At 43.0% G+C, this 18,554-nt stretch overlaps 8 protein-coding genes across 8 annotated transcripts; 3 read left to right on the top strand and 5 right to left on the bottom strand.

Moving 5' to 3' along the window:
* Window positions 1-1,248: 1,248 nt before the first annotated feature.
* Window positions 1,249-2,382, top strand: TbgDal_II1830 (UDP-Gal or UDP-GlcNAc-dependent glycosyltransferase, putative; the record flags this gene model as incomplete). Its single annotated transcript, XM_011773450.1, has 1 exon — window positions 1,249-2,382. The coding sequence occupies one exon, from the start codon at window positions 1,249-1,251 to the stop codon at window positions 2,380-2,382; it is 1,134 nt and encodes a 377-aa protein (XP_011771752.1).
* A 3,539-nt stretch (window positions 2,383-5,921) lies between these two features.
* On the top strand, window positions 5,922-6,569 carry TbgDal_II1820 (T. brucei spp.-specific protein; the record flags this gene model as incomplete). The annotated part of the gene is made up of 1 exon (XM_011773449.1): window positions 5,922-6,569. The coding sequence occupies one exon, from the start codon at window positions 5,922-5,924 to the stop codon at window positions 6,567-6,569; it is 648 nt and encodes a 215-aa protein (XP_011771751.1).
* A 622-nt stretch (window positions 6,570-7,191) lies between these two features.
* Window positions 7,192-7,743, top strand: TbgDal_II1810 (hypothetical protein; the record flags this gene model as incomplete). The annotated part of the gene is made up of 1 exon (XM_011773448.1): window positions 7,192-7,743. The coding sequence occupies one exon, from the start codon at window positions 7,192-7,194 to the stop codon at window positions 7,741-7,743; it is 552 nt and encodes a 183-aa protein (XP_011771750.1).
* Window positions 7,744-7,947: 204 nt separating this feature from the next.
* On the bottom strand, window positions 7,948-8,439 carry TbgDal_II1800 (T. brucei spp.-specific protein; the record flags this gene model as incomplete). Its single annotated transcript, XM_011773447.1, has 1 exon — window positions 7,948-8,439. One exon carries the CDS (start codon window positions 8,437-8,439, stop codon window positions 7,948-7,950), a length of 492 nt encoding a protein of 163 aa, XP_011771749.1.
* A 536-nt stretch (window positions 8,440-8,975) lies between these two features.
* Window positions 8,976-10,289, bottom strand: TbgDal_II1790 (65 kDa invariant surface glycoprotein, putative; the record flags this gene model as incomplete). Its single annotated transcript, XM_011773446.1, has 1 exon — window positions 8,976-10,289. The coding sequence occupies one exon, from the start codon at window positions 10,287-10,289 to the stop codon at window positions 8,976-8,978; it is 1,314 nt and encodes a 437-aa protein (XP_011771748.1).
* A 1,543-nt stretch (window positions 10,290-11,832) lies between these two features.
* On the bottom strand, window positions 11,833-12,210 carry TbgDal_II1780 (hypothetical protein, unlikely; the record flags this gene model as incomplete). Its single annotated transcript, XM_011773445.1, has 1 exon — window positions 11,833-12,210. One exon carries the CDS (start codon window positions 12,208-12,210, stop codon window positions 11,833-11,835), a length of 378 nt encoding a protein of 125 aa, XP_011771747.1.
* Window positions 12,211-12,517: 307 nt separating this feature from the next.
* TbgDal_II1770 (65 kDa invariant surface glycoprotein, putative) lies at window positions 12,518-13,828 on the bottom strand (the record flags this gene model as incomplete). Its single annotated transcript, XM_011773444.1, has 1 exon — window positions 12,518-13,828. The coding sequence occupies one exon, from the start codon at window positions 13,826-13,828 to the stop codon at window positions 12,518-12,520; it is 1,311 nt and encodes a 436-aa protein (XP_011771746.1).
* A 2,231-nt stretch (window positions 13,829-16,059) lies between these two features.
* Window positions 16,060-17,370, bottom strand: TbgDal_II1760 (65 kDa invariant surface glycoprotein, putative; the record flags this gene model as incomplete). The annotated part of the gene is made up of 1 exon (XM_011773443.1): window positions 16,060-17,370. The coding sequence occupies one exon, from the start codon at window positions 17,368-17,370 to the stop codon at window positions 16,060-16,062; it is 1,311 nt and encodes a 436-aa protein (XP_011771745.1).
* Between the last annotated feature and the right edge of the window lie 1,184 nt (window positions 17,371-18,554).

Raw genomic sequence — 18,554 nt, 5'->3', positions numbered from 1 at the left:
CAGTCGCTGTAGTGCTTATTCGAACAGGTTTATCAAAGCATGATGTGAAACTGAGGGCTGTTGCTATAGGCGAGGGGTCCAAGCGCCCTCTCTCGCTACCCTTGTTCACATTGTATACACAATATATATACGTATATATATATATATATATATGTGTGTGTGTGTGTGTGTGTGTGTGTTTGTGTATGTGTATGTATTAGCTCAAGCCTCGCCAATTCATTCTTTGGGCATCCATGATCATCATTAGTACTTACGAGGGGGGGGAAGTCCCCATTGTGCGAAAAGTGAAAGTAAGTGTCTGCCCCTACAACCCAGTGTTTGTGGAGCTGGAATCTCCAAATGGTACCCGTTCGTAGATGCCAATAAAATAAGTCCCTTGTAAATGCACAAATATATGTAAGCGCTTTAATGTGCGCGTGGCGTGAATACCCTTCTATATCCCTTGCTTTTATTTATTTATTTTTCTTTTTTTTTTGTGTGTGTGTGTGTTCTTGCTCATGCGTGAGTGAGTGAGGAACATCATCCACATTTGCCGTGTTGCACACTAACTCATGCTTTGGGCGGTCATTCCCCCTCATTCACGTGTAGAGAGTTTATGTAAGGGAAGGAAGAAGGGACAAATCGCTCCACCGCAACCGGGAGCACGAGACCCAGCGATAATATAAAAGTGGACTTACGTATACATATATTTATGTATATATGAATATATATATTTATTTATGTCGTAAGTACCAGCACCATGTTGTGAGAATGACCCATTCTATGGCTGGTGTAACTTATCTGGACGTATAAGTGGAGGTTTCCGCAAATTGGCTGTTACAACTCACTTACGTGAATGGGGGGAGATGAGGGAAGGTTGCTGAGTTGGGGAAGGGGGGAAACGATTAGGCATCAATGGTATATATATATTTTATTTTATTTTATTTTTTTACTTTTTTACTTATACGCTCCACCTCACGCAGCGTGGTCTCCCTCATATGTGGGGATGCAAAAAGGAGTTCGTCCGTATCGAAAAAAAAAACACAAAACAAAACAAAAAGAGGTGCTTAGCCCGCCTCCTAACCCCCTTCCCCAGTTTTCCCTCCCCGAAAGTAAGTCGTAAGGCGGTGAGGTGTTGGTGGAAATAATACCCTCTACTCTGTAGCGGCACCACAATTAATCATTATGTGATGATTTTATTATTATTATTGCTGTTATTATTATTGTTGCTGTTATTTAATCTCTTGTTTTAGGTATACGATCCGGAAAATGGTGTCGAAGGGTTTACAGATGGTGGGCTCCACACGAAGGAAGCGCATCGTATTGGTTGTTTTTCTTGTGTTTGCTGTACTATTCATAGCTTGGATAAATAAACAACCCAAACGAAAAGAACTAACATTCCAGCAGAGGCGTCAGCAGATGCACTTAACCGAAGTCGATAATGACGAGTACCTGACACTTGTCCCCGAGAAAACTATTAAAATCTGGGAGAGCTCCAAATATCTTGTGGCAGCTGGCATACCTTCAATAGACAACAAGGAGCGGTTTAGAAGGCGTGGGTTGCAACGATCCACATGTTGGACATATGGTGGTGTTGCCACGAGACGCAATGATTTCGCAGGCGATCTTATACCATTATATCTTCTCTCCCCTCATGAGAGAAATGGTTTCATCCTCTCCGATTCCGTGAGGGCTGAGGCACAAAAAAATCATGATATTATTGTGCTCCCAACGTTTGATGTACCCTCAACAAATGGTAAGGTAATCGGCGAGTTGCAAAGTTGGGGAAATGAGGTGGAACTGGTAATGAGCAAAAAGACATATTTTTGGCTCAAATTCGCCTCGAATTTTTTTGGAACTGCAACGTATATAATGAAGGCCGATGATGATTTGTTCATTAGAGTTCCGTATTATTTATCTAGCCTGAAATTAATGCCAAAACATCGTTTATACATGGGTTGGTATGGCCTAACACCTGAAGTTTTCGTAGACAGATGGGTTCCATTTATAGCAGGATATTGTGTTACATTATCGCGAGATGTTGCAGATGGTGTAGTAAATTACAGTCCACTTGAGCGTTTAGTAAATACACCTTATTCGGAAAGTAACATAGAAGATTTCCGTGAAATGGCGATGTTTAATGAAGATGTGATGGTGGCCGTGACGTTAAGGGAAAAGGTGGGATATAGCGACCTTGTGACGGCTGATATTGGTAGATGCCACTACATTAGTCATTTAAGGAGGCGTTTGTCAAAGGTGGTTACAGAAAAAACTATGGTTGTTCATCATATTAAGGAAAAGGATTACGGATATTTAATGAAGTTGTTTCCCAACAACTCGGAAACGCCTCCGCCCGTGGTGCTGCAGTGGAAAGACAAAAATTTCGCTCGTGGGAAATGCTGATTTAGGCTCCAATTGGTAAAAGTTACCGGTGAAGGGGAGTGTTAAGTTAAATAAAAGGGGGCGACCACCGCAACAAAAGAGAAAAAGAGAAAAAAAATGAGAGAAAAGAAAGTAAAGGAAAGGAAAAACATCGATTTTCCACTTGTTTGAATATTATTTTTATTATTATCATTTTCGTCCGTTTAGCAATCATGTATTTATTACACACTCAACACGGATGGGTTAGGACATGTTGATTTACGCACGGAGGGTCGGTTAACCGCCTGCATGGCTGCTTGTGCGAATTGGCAGATGCGCATGTGGGAACTGACGATGCAAGTGGCGGTAAAGCTGAAATGAAATGTACAAGGCGCGGTCGATTTACGTTCCAAATTGTTGTTGTTTTTGTTGTTTTCTCGTGTGTGTTTACTTCTGTTCTCTCCTACATATATATATATTTATTTATTTTATTTATATCTTTTGTATATTTGTTTCATTTATGTTTTCTTAATTATTTTTTTTTGTAATTTATCGATTTACCCCGTGTACTGCATTACAGCGGGAGGTGAGGAGGGTATACACAATGGGGATTTTTGCCTTCGCGTACTCGCACACATTTTCCCAAATTATCATGTGGGGGTTTCGACGGCAATGTCGTTTGTTTGTTTGTTTTTGTTGTTTCTCTTTTTTTTCTCCTTCCTCCTTGGTTTATTGTTGTTGTTTTTTTTTTGTTGTGGTTGTGGTTGTAGTTGTGGTTGTGGTTGTGGTAACTTTGGTGGTGGTTCGCATGTTTATTCGTTCACTTATTTTTATTTAAGTCCTTCCACATAACCCGCTCTCCTCCCAACTACTTATTTCATACATATGGAATGCGGAATGGACGGAAATGTTTAGTGACGGGAAACAGGGAGAGAAAAAGCGGATGGGGGCTTTTTTTTTTCCTTTTTCTTCTTTTTTTTTCTTGATTTTTTTTTTAATTTTCCCTCTTCGCTTCTCTCATCTTTTTATTTATTTGTTTGTTTGCGAACGTTTTCGACTCACTTCTGCTTATTAATTAAACGGTACAAAAATTTTTTTATTTATTCGTATTTGTTTTTTTTCTTTTTTTTTTTCTTTCTTTCCTTTTAATGATTGTAACAGTGAGGGTTGAGTCCAACAGCGAAACCCAACAGGACGGTAGATTAACTTCACGAACCCATTTTAATTCCTCCTTTTTTTTTTCCTTTTCTTTCTATTTCTGCTGTTATTTTAATTTACCAGATCCTGTGAATGGTTCCTTTTGCTTAATTACTAGTCACAGGTATTTTCTCTTTTCTTTTCTTTTTTTATTTTTTTTCTTCCATCCTCTCCCCTCCATTTGTACATGAATATAAAAAAGGTAATTGCTTACATAAGCTCAAATATATAAATATAGAAATATATATTTATTTCTTTTTAGTTTAAATGCAAAAGTTTCCACAAATACACGCGTCCGTAAGCTCAAACAAACTTTTGGAAGCCTCTCCATGCGCAACCGCAATGTTGCAACTCGCGTCTTTAAAAAAAAAAAAAGGTTTTTGTATTGAATTATAAGCGACTATTGAGTTTTTTTTTTCCTCAGGATTTAAAAAAAAAAAGTGGGGGTCAAATATAAATGTATCAGTCGCGGACTTCAACCAGAGGTATGTTTTTGTTTGCGCCTCCACTTCATATTTGTAACCCTGAAGGTGAATGTACTCCAATGGGGGATAATAAAGTTAAATTAGATTTAATTTAATTTAAAAAAAAAAAAACAGTAACCGGACTCAATAATTCCTCCCCCCCCCCCCTCCAATTCCTCACTTCTGTAAGGGAATGCACAAACATTTCCTTTTAAATCGGCTTTTTTCTTTTGCCGGTAAAACATGTTTATATTATTATTATTTTTTTTTTTCTGACTTCACTATTGTCTCGTAATCTCGCCGCGCATACGAGAGCACAATTTACTCCCAATGATATTGTAAAGAGAAAATGGTGCGTAATTATCGGATAATGTCGCCTTATTTTATTATTATCATTTTTTTCCATCCGGCTATACGTGGTGGTTTGCATATGTTATTGCATACACGGGGGCAAAATAAATAAATGGTAATTTAAGCCTCGCAATTTGAGCGGACCCGATTTCATAACACGCTAAAGCCTCAAGGATGGAAAAGAAAAAAAAAACTCTCAACAGTTGAGTGTTGGAAAGCGAGGTGCGTTGCAGTTGTTGTTAAATGTTGTTGATTCTGATGGATAGTGGAGGGAAGGTGCGCTAACAATGAAGGGAAGTTATTTATCCGGACTCGTTAACTGTAATAATAATAATAATAGGATCCCGTTTAAGGGACTTCACAGAACACCTGAAGGAATAATGCCGGTTACTCATCTTGATTCAGGTGAAACACTCCGATAGGTGAGAGGAATGAAGCTTCCAAAAAGAGGGAAAGAGGAAAAAAAAAAAAACTACCCAGCCGACAAGGGAAATGGAGTCGTAAAGGGATTATGTAAGGTGTATTGTCAGTTTTAAGTTTCAATAAGTGCCAACGCTAAAGAAAGGAAAGGTTTAGTGATGTCTCATTTGTAAAACAATGTTTACCACTTTTACGTGTGTGTTTGTCTGCTCTGCGCTTTGCACTGAAGCTCAAATGCACGATATCATCACATCTCCTTCAAAACTTCCCCGATGGTGCCGCTTCTCACGAGGGGGGAAAGACAACGGCCGCCACACCGGTAAAAGCAATTGGAGCTGGTGGATTATGGTTTTGACTTTACAAGAAATATTTTGATCTTACGGGGTGGAGCGTGTTGGTGTTGAGGAAAAGAAAAAAAGAAGGGAATATTGCCATTTCCGCCGCCAAACGCGAAAAGGGAGGGACGTATTTGCGCACATATGTTGTTTGGAATGAAGCAATGGGTACATTTGATTAAAGACATGTGGCGCCACAAATTAAAATGCACCAGTTTATTTGGATGTGGCGAAGTGACATACCGGAAAATGGGGAGAAGGTTGCGCCACGATTTAGTGGCATGTGATTGGGAGGTAGCAAACAATGGAGAAAGGAGAAGGAGTTATAACGTTTTACGGTATTAAGAAGCGCAGTTGCTTTTGTGGCGGAGTAAAGGGAACCATAAAAAGTGATGCTGATACCACAGTTGTGTCAACGTGTAAAAGGAGGGCAATTTTAACACCGTCTAGAATGCTGTAAACTTGGCGCCGGATTTTTCCATACGCACTCCCTTATATAAATTCGTTTGGAACTGTGGTGAATATCATGATACCGCACGGTGTTGATCCGCACTGCACTGCAGACACCCACACGCCGTTTCCAGGTACGCCATCGCTGTTTTTACTATTCAGCGTAATTCCGGACCATCTCAGAATGAATAGTCCGCGCGCCGTTTCGTCAGCGGGTTGGTGACGTCACTTTTTCTTCCAGTCGCAATTTAATAAAACCACTGGTCCGTTCGCCCCTGCTGAAAATGGTAAAAGCGCTTCGCCTTTTTCACTTACGGGTTCTGCACAACCAGTGGTTAGTAATTTAAAATCAAGAGTACGCTGCATGTCTGAAAACCCCGCCCAAAGCTACCCAAGTGGGGGAAGGGAAACTGAAATGGCACTTGTAGTGGGTGAAGTTGACATTTCAAAACCAGGCCAGGGATATCCCCAACCTCCCAAGTCAACGTACGTTCCTCCCGGCCAAGGGTTTGGTGATGGAGCGTCGGGTGCGCCGGGGTCCGAAAATGAGTGGGAAACAGGAATGATCACCGCCCCTTGTAAAGATTGCTGCTTTTGCTTGGGTTCCTGTGCTGATACCATATTTTGTGCTTATGCGCAACGGGAAGCGCTACTACTAAGCGACTTTCAACAATACACCTGCTTTGGTGGTATGTGTGGCCAGTGCTCATGCTGTGTTTGTCATGGGTTCGAAAAATGTTGTATGGGCACGGAAGTCTTCTGCTGCCCGTGGTGCGCGGTGTTTGCGAATCGGTTCATGGTTCTTCAACACTATGGACTTCAGGAAAGTCTCGTGGACACAGTGGTCATAGCGGCTGCCTGCTTCCTTCCGTTGTTATTGTTGTTATGGGATCCTCGTTTTGTTCCCGGGGCTTGGCTGGCCCTCCAAAAGATGATTTTGGGGTGCCTGCTGACACAACAACAACATCAAATGAGGGTTCAGGGATATCCAAGGAGAGTGGAAATGGTGTAACTGAGGAAAGGACCCACCATCACATCTTTTTCTTTTCTTCCTAGTATTCACCGCCATTTCTGACACAAGGCGGCAAAGCAGCTTCTCCGTGGAAAATTTGTTTCGAGGATTTTATTGCGGTAAACAGCGGCCTTGCCCTGTTAAAGAGGCCCCCACTGTCTCTGGAGGGTTTGGTTTTCTTTCTTTTCCGGTCCCCTACCCTTGTGTTGTTCGGTCAGCGGCAGAAGGAATGGATTTTTAAAAAGGGGCATATATACATGCGCGTATACTGATGCGCTGTTCCGTTACCTTAAATAGATTTGGGTCGGTTTTGAAACAAAAAAGGGGGGATGCTGCGGGTAGGGAAAAAGTCGCCAAGGACACATTTACCCCTGGTAGCGGATGGTCTTGCTTATGCTAAGGTAGTGCTTAATAATTATTAGAGGAAAAATCAGTGTGGTTGAAGGATTAAAGGGGGAAGTGCAAGTGTAACCACCGCGTAAGATTGGAGATATCGCCAAAAGACGGGGACTCAAGAAAAAGAGTGAGAAGTGTTGCATTGGTTAAATGCTTTCAAACTACTGGCAATTTCTTTTCCATAATGGTTTGACGGAAACAGGAACGTTTTGGTTGGGCGTTCCGTATGAGCGGCCTTGCTGAACGTACCCTTTCGCGTCCAAAGACCAATCGTACACAATGCGTGTCCGGAGGGTTAAGCTCTTGGGAAAAGACCCGGAACAATATCCGCCCTAGAATAGACTTTCAAGCTCTCTTTCTCTTCCTCTTCTGTTGCAACGATCCCACCGCTACGTTGGGGCTCGCTCACGGGACGAATGAATGCGCAAACTACACACGACCGCTGGCACACAGCGCCAATAAGCGCTTCCCCAACTTTAGGAACCACATGCAGGAATTCAGGCACCCGTCCGAAAAGAAAAAGGAAAACGGACCTCGACAAGCTTCAAAGCAGTGCTCATGGGGGATCCATCACCGCATCAGCGGTTGTGATATCTCCGGGGTGAGGAACAGCTTTGCGTCTCGAAAACCTCAGAGGCCTGAGAAGACAAATGCACGGTGCGGCTCCCAAATGTCAGAAAAAGCAATTAACCTTCCGTGCGCTGGAACCGAAAGTTGTAAAGAGGAGCTATGTTTAGCTGCAGATGCGCTGCTAACAGAGCGCGCTGAAGGGTTTTAGCGGGCTACACAACAATCGTTTCCAAAGAAGATTAGAGATTGGTTGCCAAAAATTGTCGACCGCCAGCTGCAGCATGGCGCGCCGAAGGAGCTAAGGGGAAAAAATGGGCTCACAGATGCAGTGGAAAAAAAAGCCGCCAAGAGTGGTGGAGGAAACGCAACCACAGCCAATAAAACAGAGGAGAGGGGTCTCGCCGCCTTACCCTCAAGTAGTAACGATTTGCTTTCCGGAAGTTTCGACGGCATTACATTTCGGCGCTCTGACGAGTGGTAAAATTTCCCTGTCCAGAGAGGTCAGTGCTGCACGAAAAACTTCTCCTCGGGAAGGACGAGACTGTACGCCCACATCGGTGAGCCAGCAAAGAGACCGAAGACAACCCGCCTCGTCACGATGAAGAAATTGTACTGCATTACCTTCCCGAGCAAATTCGGGGGAGCGCCCCAACGCCACGCTCTTTTGAGAAGATGCCAGCCGCGTTGGTCGTTCTAAGCTTAACGGAACTGCGCCAGTCATGTGAACACGAATGTGCCCAGCAACCCACCCCCTGCGGCACCGTACATAATGCCCCCGCGCCTTTGCGTTACATGAGAAGCGAAAGCAGAGCGTGAAGTAAGAGTCCAGGTGGAGGCGGACGAAAAAAGGAGCCATGTCTCCCGGTAAAACAAACACCCCATGACCCAAAAGGCGACTCCACATCGCGCCCTCGCCTCGTTACCCGGTGCCCCCTACGACGCCACCAGGTAGACACAGTGCCAAATGGCCTTCCGGTACCAGTCTCCGCCACCGCCCTCCGGTCCACATTCCACAAACAAGGTAATACCTCTCAAAGATTGAAAACCACAGGCAACTTCCGTATGGAAAGAACACTGAGTGCGTCAAGGGATGTGCTTATTGTCGCAACATGAAACTCCTAGTTTAGCAAGAGGTGAAGAAGCTTATAGTTTACATGACAGTTAGTTCCGGTAGAAACACTCATTTACGATGAGCAAGGTGGAAACAACAACTACGGCGTGGGAAACCGTTCCGCAGAAAGGCGTTACCTTTCTATAGACCGCCTTACGGACGGCCATAAAAGTAGTGAAAAAAAGGAAAAAGAAAAGCAAAGGTCGCCGGCACTTCTTCCCTGTCTCACGGATCTATGCAGCTGTTTTCAATTCACTGTCATTTTTATTCTCTTTAGTTCCCTTACTTTTTAAAAAAACCTGCACATTTGTATAAGAGTGAAGGTGAGTCTACATTACTACTTTTCCGCTAGAAACCCCACCCTCCGCTTTTCCAGTGTCCACATCCTGGGAGTTATTCCTCCTTCGTTTCACCATTATGAAGAATGCAACCGCCGCAGCCAGAATAATGGCAGGTACAAGGACTGCTAATATAATCATTGCTGTTCTCTGATGTCTGCTCTTTACTTCGGCAGCTTCAGCGGCCTCCAGCAGACTATCAAAGTCAGCATCAATACCAACTTCCACTTGTGTTTCATTTGTTGCAATCCCTCTATCAACATGCTCGGCTGGAGCACTATCTTCACTTTTTGTGCTATCGGTTGATGTTGCTGGGGCAGCTGCGGGTATTATAATTTTCGCGCCCTTTTTCCCTGCGTCCTTGGCTGCCGCTATCACCTCTGCCAGCGGCTTTTCCTGTTCCACTTTCGTGTTCACAGCATATGCAGTATTAGCGTAACCCAACATAGCATCATGAGCCGCCTTTCCCCTTTTGTGCGCATCTTCAAGTTCTTTCAACTTCAATATACTATCCTTGTAGTGAGTCTGCCACTCCTCTGTCATGGTGCACGGATGGCTCTCGGAAGATGCGGTGGCTTTGCACACGTCATTACCACCGCTCTCTGGTTTTACTTCCTTTGGCTTCACATTCTCCCAGTCATTCAAAGCCGACTGCAGCGCGTTCGCAGACCAATCATAATCCTCCTTATAGCCGGTGCTGCTGCAGTCAATAGCGCTTCTCTTCACCGACAGATAATGATCTCTGAATTTGATCCCATCGTCACAATTGTGGGTGATATCTTTGTTGTTGTCTTTGGTGATACAGTACCAATTCAGCACCCTGTACAAGCCCGTGGACTTCGCCGTATCGTCATCAAGATCCTGTCCGCGTGCATCCTGTGCCGCCTTCTTCACTTCATCGTACAGCCTCTCAGCTTCTCTAGCCTCTTTCTCCGCTTCTGGAATTTGTTTAGTTATTCCATCTTTTGCTTTGTCGAATATCTCCTTCACTTTTTCAACGTCAGAATCAGATAGCTTAGCGTAGCCGTCGCTATACTGTTTCCGGTTTCTCAGCTTCTCCAACCAGTTATCAACTTTCTCCTGCTCAAACTCTATAAAACCAGCAAAATTTTTAGTTTTCTTCTTCAAGTCCTCTGCTCCTTTCTCTGCAACTTTATCAGCAAGATGCTTCATTTTACAGAGTGCCGCTGCTCCCTCTTTCGTTAACTTCTTGTCTCCTGGAACACGGTTATCCTCACTGCCAATTACCAACAACACAGAGATTCTTGTGGTAATAATTGCAAATACCAGCAAATACTTCATCATTTTTTTATATTATTCCACCTTTCAGTCTTATCAAGAACTCTTCCACAAATTATTTCGGAAAAGAAGCAAAGCAGTTTACAATGTTACATACATACCCAAGTTGTGAAAGGTCCAGAGTTACAAATATTAGCTTGAAACTTAATGCGCATATGTACGCTTGATATTCACATATTCGGAAAAGAATTTACTAAAAACTAAAGGGATCCGAAACACACTTGCAGCTGTTTATTCGCCTCACTACAGTGGAAACAGCAGTAATCAGCATTCCCAACATCCCGGTAATGAAGACGCACCCAAAAAGAATAATTACACTCCAACAGACCCACTTTGCCTCTCACGTTTCTATTGCACAACAGAAACCAGCAGTTACTTCAATCGTCCCTCCAAAGCAAATGGAGGAAAGTTCGTCTCCACACAAAACAAAATGCTTGTCTGACAGCGCCCATAAAAGAGGCACAGTACTTACCACTTTATAATAGGACTCCCACAGGTAACAGCCGCCCCCATAACTTTAGATGTGTCCATCTCTACTAAACCCCGAGATAAAACATCGAGGAGATAACCATAGGCTAACTCACCAAAACTGAACTCATCGAGTAGATATGAGGAATGGTATTCAACACTGCGGCCATGCATACATTACACCGCCATACATTGCCACCTGAGAGCTTTCGATCCCCAGTTCACACAGACCATGTAACCTACTAAACTTCTGTGACAAATATATCGACAAAGCAGACTTGAATGTTTGGGATATTTTTACATTTCATGGCATGAAGAAGCAGGCAAGGTACACATTTTACAGCTTTAGAATGCCACTCTCGCACCCTTAAGTCATTTCGTGTGTCTCTCATCTGATGAAAGTAATGTATTTTACTACCCTTTAACCCCTCAAATTTGGATTATTCGGACGGGTCGTTCCCCCTCCTATGGAAACCACGAGTACTGCCATCAGGGACTCATAACAGAGACGGATAGTTCAATTACGCTGTCAATTTAAGTTATCAGCCGAGGCAATTGATAAGGATGCATAATCTGCGCAGTGGGGGAAGGCTAGCTATAACTAATTTCTTGTGGAGGTGCGACTCCCAAAGGTTTGTATTTTGTCGAAGACTATTCGATGTGTAAGAGTGGGGAAATAGTTGAGACGGGATTAGACTTTAGGGAGCTGTATGAACTAGCGCATTGAAAGCAGACGAACGCATAAAGGTTTACCTAGTGATGCTACGTCGAGCAATAACGGTTAATGAAGGATTTATTTATAGCGGCATCGCAAAAATAAAAATAATTTCCGTCGTACAGTTGTTTACGCTTTGCATTAGATATTTGAATGATTGATTTCATGAGAATACATAATCCACTCCGCATACACTTTTTTTAGGTAAGCGTACTCTATTACTTTCAATGAGTTTGAAAACCGAGTCTTTGTTTTGTCACCGCATGGTAATTTAACCATTGGGTGACAAAAAAAAGAGGACATACCACCATAAAGAAAAGAGGAAAAAAAGTTAAATGTACAGGTAGGAAGAAAAGAAAAAAAATGCTAGTAACTCTTACCCTTTCCGATTTCCATAACCTCCACCTGAAATTCAGTAATGCTAAAAGCCAGCAACGCATCCCACTCCTTTTCATTGTCCTTTGAACTGTTCTCTGTCTCCAGGTGCCGCTTAATTGTCCTGAGCAGGGTTGTACACGCGTCCACAACACCACGGTACGGCACACATGTCAAAAGCATATATTTTTCTTCCCATTCCTCGAGGACTGCTGCCAGCCAGTTGATCTCACGACTGATCAGCAACTCCAACTGACACAACCTTTGAGGTGGTGATAGATTAATCCCTTGTAGCTCAACACCTGCTAATTTGCATAGCGCTCCCCTGTATGATACGGTTGTGGCAGTTTCATGAAGCATGCTAGCCATGATGACGTACAGTGTGAGAGATGGATGCTCCAAACAATCAGCTGGATTTACGAATGGAAGAGAAAATCAACAACGGTTTCTTCAAGTGAAAATATTTGCTCTATTGTGTCAATTCTTTATTTTTAAAAAAGCATAGGTAAGGTATTACCACAAAACAAAAACAACGAAAAGGCTGCTAGAACTTCTTCCTTATCTCATGAATCTCTATACTTTTATTCAACTCATTGTCATTTTTATTCTCTTTAGTTCCCTTACTTACAATCACTGTTTGAAAAAAACCTGCACATTCCTATAAGTGAAGGTGAGCCTACATTACCGCCTTTCCACTAGAAACCCCACCCTCCGCTTTTCCGGTGTCCACATCCTGGGAGTTATTCCTCCTTCGTTTCACCATTATGAAGAATGCAACGGCCGTAACCACAAGAATAATGGCAGGTACAAGGACTGCTAATATAATTATTGCTGTTCTCTGATGTCTGCTCTTTACTTCTGCAGCCTCGGTGGCCTCCAGCAAACCGTCAAAGTCAGCATCAATACCAACTTCCACCTGTGTTTCATTTGTTGCAATCCCTCTATCAACATGCTCGGTTGGAGCACTATCTTCATTTTTCGTGCTGTTAGTCGGTGTTGATGGGGCAGCTGCGGGTATTATAATTTTCGCGCCCTTTTTCCCTGCTTCCTTAGCTGCCGCTATCACCTCTGTCAGTGGTTTGCCCTGTTCCACTTTCCTGTTTGTCGCATGTGCAGTATTAGCGTAACCCAACATAGCATCATGAGCCTTCTTGCCCCTCTCGTGCGCACCCTCGAGTTCCCTTAGCTTTTTGACAGTTTCCTTGTATGGAGTCTGCCACTCCTCTGTCATGGTGCATGGATGGCTCTCGGAAGATGCGGTGGCTTTGCACACGTCATTCCCACCGCTTGCGCCTGCGGCTTGCGGTTTCTTGCTTTCCCATTGTTTCAAGGTGTCTTCCAATGTTTTTGATGAAGCATCCCCATATTTGTTCGCTTTCTCGTCACCGCAGTCAATAACATTCCTTCTTCTGTGCGTTCCATGATGCTCGCTGAACTTGACGCCATCACAGTTGTCGCTCTTACCCGCGTTCTCCCCTTCTTTAAAACAATACCAATCCAAAATCCTGTAAAGGCCACTAGAGTTCGTTTCGTCACTCACTTTCACTCCGCGTGCATGCTCCGCCGCTTTCTTCACTTCATCGTACAGTTTCTCAGCGTTCTCACCAGCCTTCTTTGCCTCAGGGAGTTGCTTAGTTATTCCATCTTTTGCCTTAGTAAATATTCCCTTCACTTTTTCTATATCAGAGTCAGACAGCTTAGCATAACCGTCTTTTCGCCCCTTCGGACCGTTCAGCTTTTCCAACCAATTATTCACTCTTTCCACCTCCAAAAGTACGTCATCTTCAAAACCTTTAGTTTTCTTCTTTAGGTCTTCTCCTCCTTTATTCGCAACTTTATCAGCAAGATGCTTCATTTTACAGAGCAAGTTGGCACCTTCTTGATCAAGTTTCTTGTTAGCTTTTACATGTTTATCTCCACCATTAGTCGCCAACAACACAGAGATTCTTGTGGTAATAATTGCAAATACCAGCAAATACTTCATCATTTTTTTATATTATTCCACCTTTCAGTCTTATCAAGAACTCTTCCACAAATTATTTCGGAAAAGAAGCAAAGCAGTTTACAATGTTACATACATACCCAAGTTGTGAAAGGTCCAGAGTTACAAATATTAGCTTGAAACTTAATGCGCATATGTACGCTTGATATTCACATATTCGGAAAAGGATTTACTAAAAACTAAAGGGATCCGAAACACACTTGCAGCTGTTTATTCGCCTCACTACAGTGGAAACAGCAGTAATCAGCATTCCCAACATCCCGGTAATGAAGACGCACCCAAAAAGAATAATTACACTCCAACAGACCCACTTTGCCTCTCACGTTTCTATTGCACAACAGAAACCAGCAGTTACTTCAATCGTCCCTCCAAAGCAAATGGAGGAAAGTTCGTCTCCACACAAAACAAAATGCTTGTCTGACAGCGCCCATAAAAGAGGCACAGTACTTACCACTTTATAATAGGACTCCCACAGGTAACAGCCGCCCCCATAACTTTAGATGTGTCCATCTCTACTAAACCCCGAGATAAAACATCGAGGAGATAACCATAGGCTAACTCACCAAAACTGAACTCATCGAGTAGATATGAGGAATGGTATTCAACACTGCGGCCATGCATACATTACACCGCCATACATTGCCACCTGAGAGCTTTCGATCCCCAGTTCACACAGACCATGTAACCTACTAAACTTCTGTGACAAATATATCGACAAAGCAGACTTGAATGTTTGGGATATTTTTACATTTCATGGCATGAAGAAGCAGGCAAGGTACACATTTTACAGCTTTAGAATGCCACTCTCGCACCCTTAAGTCATTTCGTGTGTCTCTCATCTGATGAAAGTAATGTATTTTACTACCCTTTAACCCCTCAAATTTAAATTATTCGGACGGGTCGTTCCCCCTCCTATGGAAACCACGAGTACTGCCATCAGGGACCCATAACAGAGACGGATAGCTCAATTACGCTGTCAACTTAAGTTATCAGCCGAGGCAATTGATAAGGATGCATAATCTGCGCAGTGGGGGAAGGCTAGCTATAACTAATTTCTTGTGGAGGTGCGACTCCCAAAGGTTTGTATTTTGTCGAAGACTATTCGATGTGTAAGAGTGGGGAAATAGTTGAGACGGGATTAGACTTTAGGGAGCTGTATGAACTAGCGCATTGAAAGCAGACGAACGCATAAAGGTTTACCTAGTGATGCTACGTCGAGCAATAACGGTTAGTGAAGGAGTTATTTATAGAGGCACCGCAAAAATTAAAAAAATTTCCGTCGTACAGTTTTTTGCGCTTTGCATTAGATATTTGAATGATTGATTTCATGAGAATACATAATCCACTCCGCATACACTTTTTTTTAGGTATGCGTACTCTATTACTTTCAATGAGTTCGAAAACCGAGTCTTTGTTTTTTGTCACCGCATGGTAATTTAACCATTGGGTGACAAAAAAAAGAGGACATACCACCATAAAGAAAAGAGGAAAAAAAGTTAAATGTACAGGTAGGAAGAAAAGAAAAAAATGCTAGTAACTCTTACCCTTTCCGATTTCCATAACCTCCACCTGAAATTCAGTAATGCTAAAAGCCAGCAACGCATCCCACTCCTTTTCATTGTCCTTTGAACTGTTCTCTGTCTCCAGGTGCCGCTTAATTGTCCTGAGCAGGGTTGTAAACGCGTCCACAACACCACGGTACGGCACACATGTCAAAAGCATATATTTTTCTTCCCATTCCTCGAGGACTGCTGCCAGCCAGTTGATCTCACGACTGATCAGCAACTCCAACTGACACAACCTTTGAGGTGGTGATAGATTAATCCCTTGTAGCTCAACACCTGCTAATTTGCATAGCGCTCCCCTGTATGATACGGTTGTGGCAGTTTCATGAAGCTTGTAGCCATGATGACGTACAGTGTGAGAGATGGATGCTCCAAACAATCAGCTGGATTTACGAATGGAAGAGAAAATCAACAACGGTTTCTTCAAGTGAAAATATTTGCTCTATTGTGTCAATTCTTTATTTTTAAAAAAGCATAGGTAAGGTATTACCACAAAACAAAAACAACGAAAAGGCTGCTAGAACTTCTTCCTTATCTCATGAATCTATATACTTTTATTCAACTCATTGTCATTTTTATTCTCTTTAGTTCCCTTACTTACAATCACTGTTTGAAAAAAACCTGCACATTCCTATAAGAGTGAAGGTGAGTCTACATTACTACTTTTACGCTAGAAACCCCACCCTCCGCTTTTCCGGTGTCCACATCCTGGGAGTTATTCCTCCTTCGTTTCACCATTATGAAGAATGCAACGGCCGTAACCACAAGAATAATGGCAGGTACAAGGACTGCCAATATAATCATTGCTGTTTTCTGATGTCCACGCGTTACCTCTGCAGCCTCGGCAGCCTCCAGCAACCCGTCAAAGTCAGCATCAATACCAACTTCCACCTGTGTTTCATTTGTTGCAATCCCTCTATCAACATGCTCGGTTGGAGCACTATCTTCATTTTTCGTGCTGTTAGTCGGTGTTGCTGGGGCAGCTGCGGGTATTATAATTTTCGCGCCCTTTTTCCCTGCTTCCTTAGCTGCCGCTATCACCTCTGCCAGCGGCTTTTCCTGTTCCACTTTCGTGTTCACAGCATATGCGGTATTAGCGTAACCCAACATAGCATCATGAGCCTTCTTGCCCTTCTCGTGCGCACCCTCGAGTTCTTTTAGCTTTTTGACAGTTTCCTTGTAGTGAGTCTGCCACTCCTCTGTCATGGTGCACGGATGGCTCTCGGAAGATTGGCCGATGTTGCAATTCTTGTCCGACCCGGCTGACTCCAATTTTTTTGGCTTCACATTCTCCCAGCTATTTAGGGCCACCTGCAGCGCGTTCGCACACCAATCATAATTCTCCTCATAGCCGGTGCTGCTGCAGTCAATAGCGCTTCTATTCACCGACAGATAATGCTTTCTGAATTGGATTCCGTCACAGTTAGGGGTAGCGTTGTGCCTTTCTTCTTTAGTAATGCAGTACCAATTCAGCACCCTGTACAAGCCAGTGGACTTCGCCGTATCGTCATCAAGATCCTGTCCACGTGCATTCTCCGCGGCCTTCTTCACTTCAGTATGTAGTTTTTCAGCTTCCTCATCGGCCTTCTTTGCCTCAGGGAGTTGCTTAGTTATTCCATCTTTTGCCTTGTTGAATATCTCCTTTACTTTTTCAACGTCAGAGTCAGACAGCTTAGCATAACCGTCTTTTCGCCCCTTCGGACCGTTCAGCTTTTCCAACCAATAATCTATTCTATACAACTCGAACTCTATATAACCAGCAAAATTTTGAGTTCTATCCTTCAACTCTTGTGATCTCTCCTTTGCAACTTTATCAGCAAGATGCTTCATTTTACAGAGTGCCGCTGCTCCCTCTTTCGTCAACTTCTTGTTAGCTTTCACATGTTTATCTCCACCATTAGTCGCCAACAACACAGGGATTCTTGTGGCAATAATTGCAAATACCAGCAAATACTTCATCATTTTTTTATATTATTCCACCTTTCAGTCTTATCAAGAACTCTTCCACAAATTATTTCGGAAAAGAAGCAAAGCAGTTTACAATGTTACATACATACCCAAGTTGTGAAAGGTCCAGAGTTACAAATATTAGCTTGAAACTTAATGCGCATGTGTATGCTTGGTATTCACATATTCGAAAAAGAATTTACTAAAAACTAAAGGGATCCGAAACACACTTGCAGCTGTTTATTCGCCTCACTACAGTGGAAACAGCAGTAATCAGCATTCCCAACATCCCGGTAATGAAGACGCACCCAAAAAGAATAATTACACTCCAACAGACCCACTTTGCCTCTCACGTTTCTATTGCACAACAGAAACCAGCAGTTACTTAAATCGTCCCTCCAAAGCAAATGGAGGAAAGTTCGTCTCCACACAAAACAAAATGCTTGTCTGACAGCAGCCATAAAAGAGGCACAGTACTCACCACTTTATAACAGGGCTCCCACAGGTAACAGCCGCCCCCATAACTTTCGATGTGTCCATCTCTACTAAACCCCGAGATAAAAAATCGAGGAGATAATCATAGGCTAACTCACCAAAACTGAACTCATCGAGTAGATATGAGGAATGGTATTCAACACTGCGGCCATGCATACATTACACCACAATAAACTGCCACCTGAGAGGTTCCGATCCCTAGTTCACACAGACCATGTAACCCACTAAACTTCTGTGACAAATATATCGACAAAGCAGACTTGAATGTTTGGGATATATTTACATTTCATGGCATGAAGAAGCAGGCAAGGTACACATTTTACAGGTTCAGAATGCCACTCTCGCTCCCTTAAGTCATTTCGTGTGTCTCTCATCTGATGAAAGTAATGTATTTTACTACCCTTTAACCCCTCAAATTTGGATTATTGGGACGGGTCGTTCCCCCTCCTATGGAAACCACGAGTACTGCCATCAGGGACTCATAACAGAGACGGATAGTTCAATTACGCTGTCAACTTAAGTTATCAGCCGAGGCAATTGATAAGGATGCATAATCTGCACAGTGGAGGAAGACTAGCTATAACTAATTTCTTGTGGAGGTGTGACTCCCAAAGGTTTGTATTTTGCCAAAGACTATTCGATGTGTAAGAGTGGGGAAAGAGTTGAGACGGAGTTAGACTTTAGGGAGCTGTATGAACTAGTGA

This window comes from Trypanosoma brucei, chromosome 2 (assembly GCF_000210295.1).
Source record: "Trypanosoma brucei gambiense DAL972 chromosome 2, complete sequence".
Taxonomy (NCBI): domain Eukaryota; phylum Euglenozoa; class Kinetoplastea; order Trypanosomatida; family Trypanosomatidae; genus Trypanosoma; species Trypanosoma brucei.
This window is presented reverse-complemented; position numbering and strand designations above follow the sequence as displayed.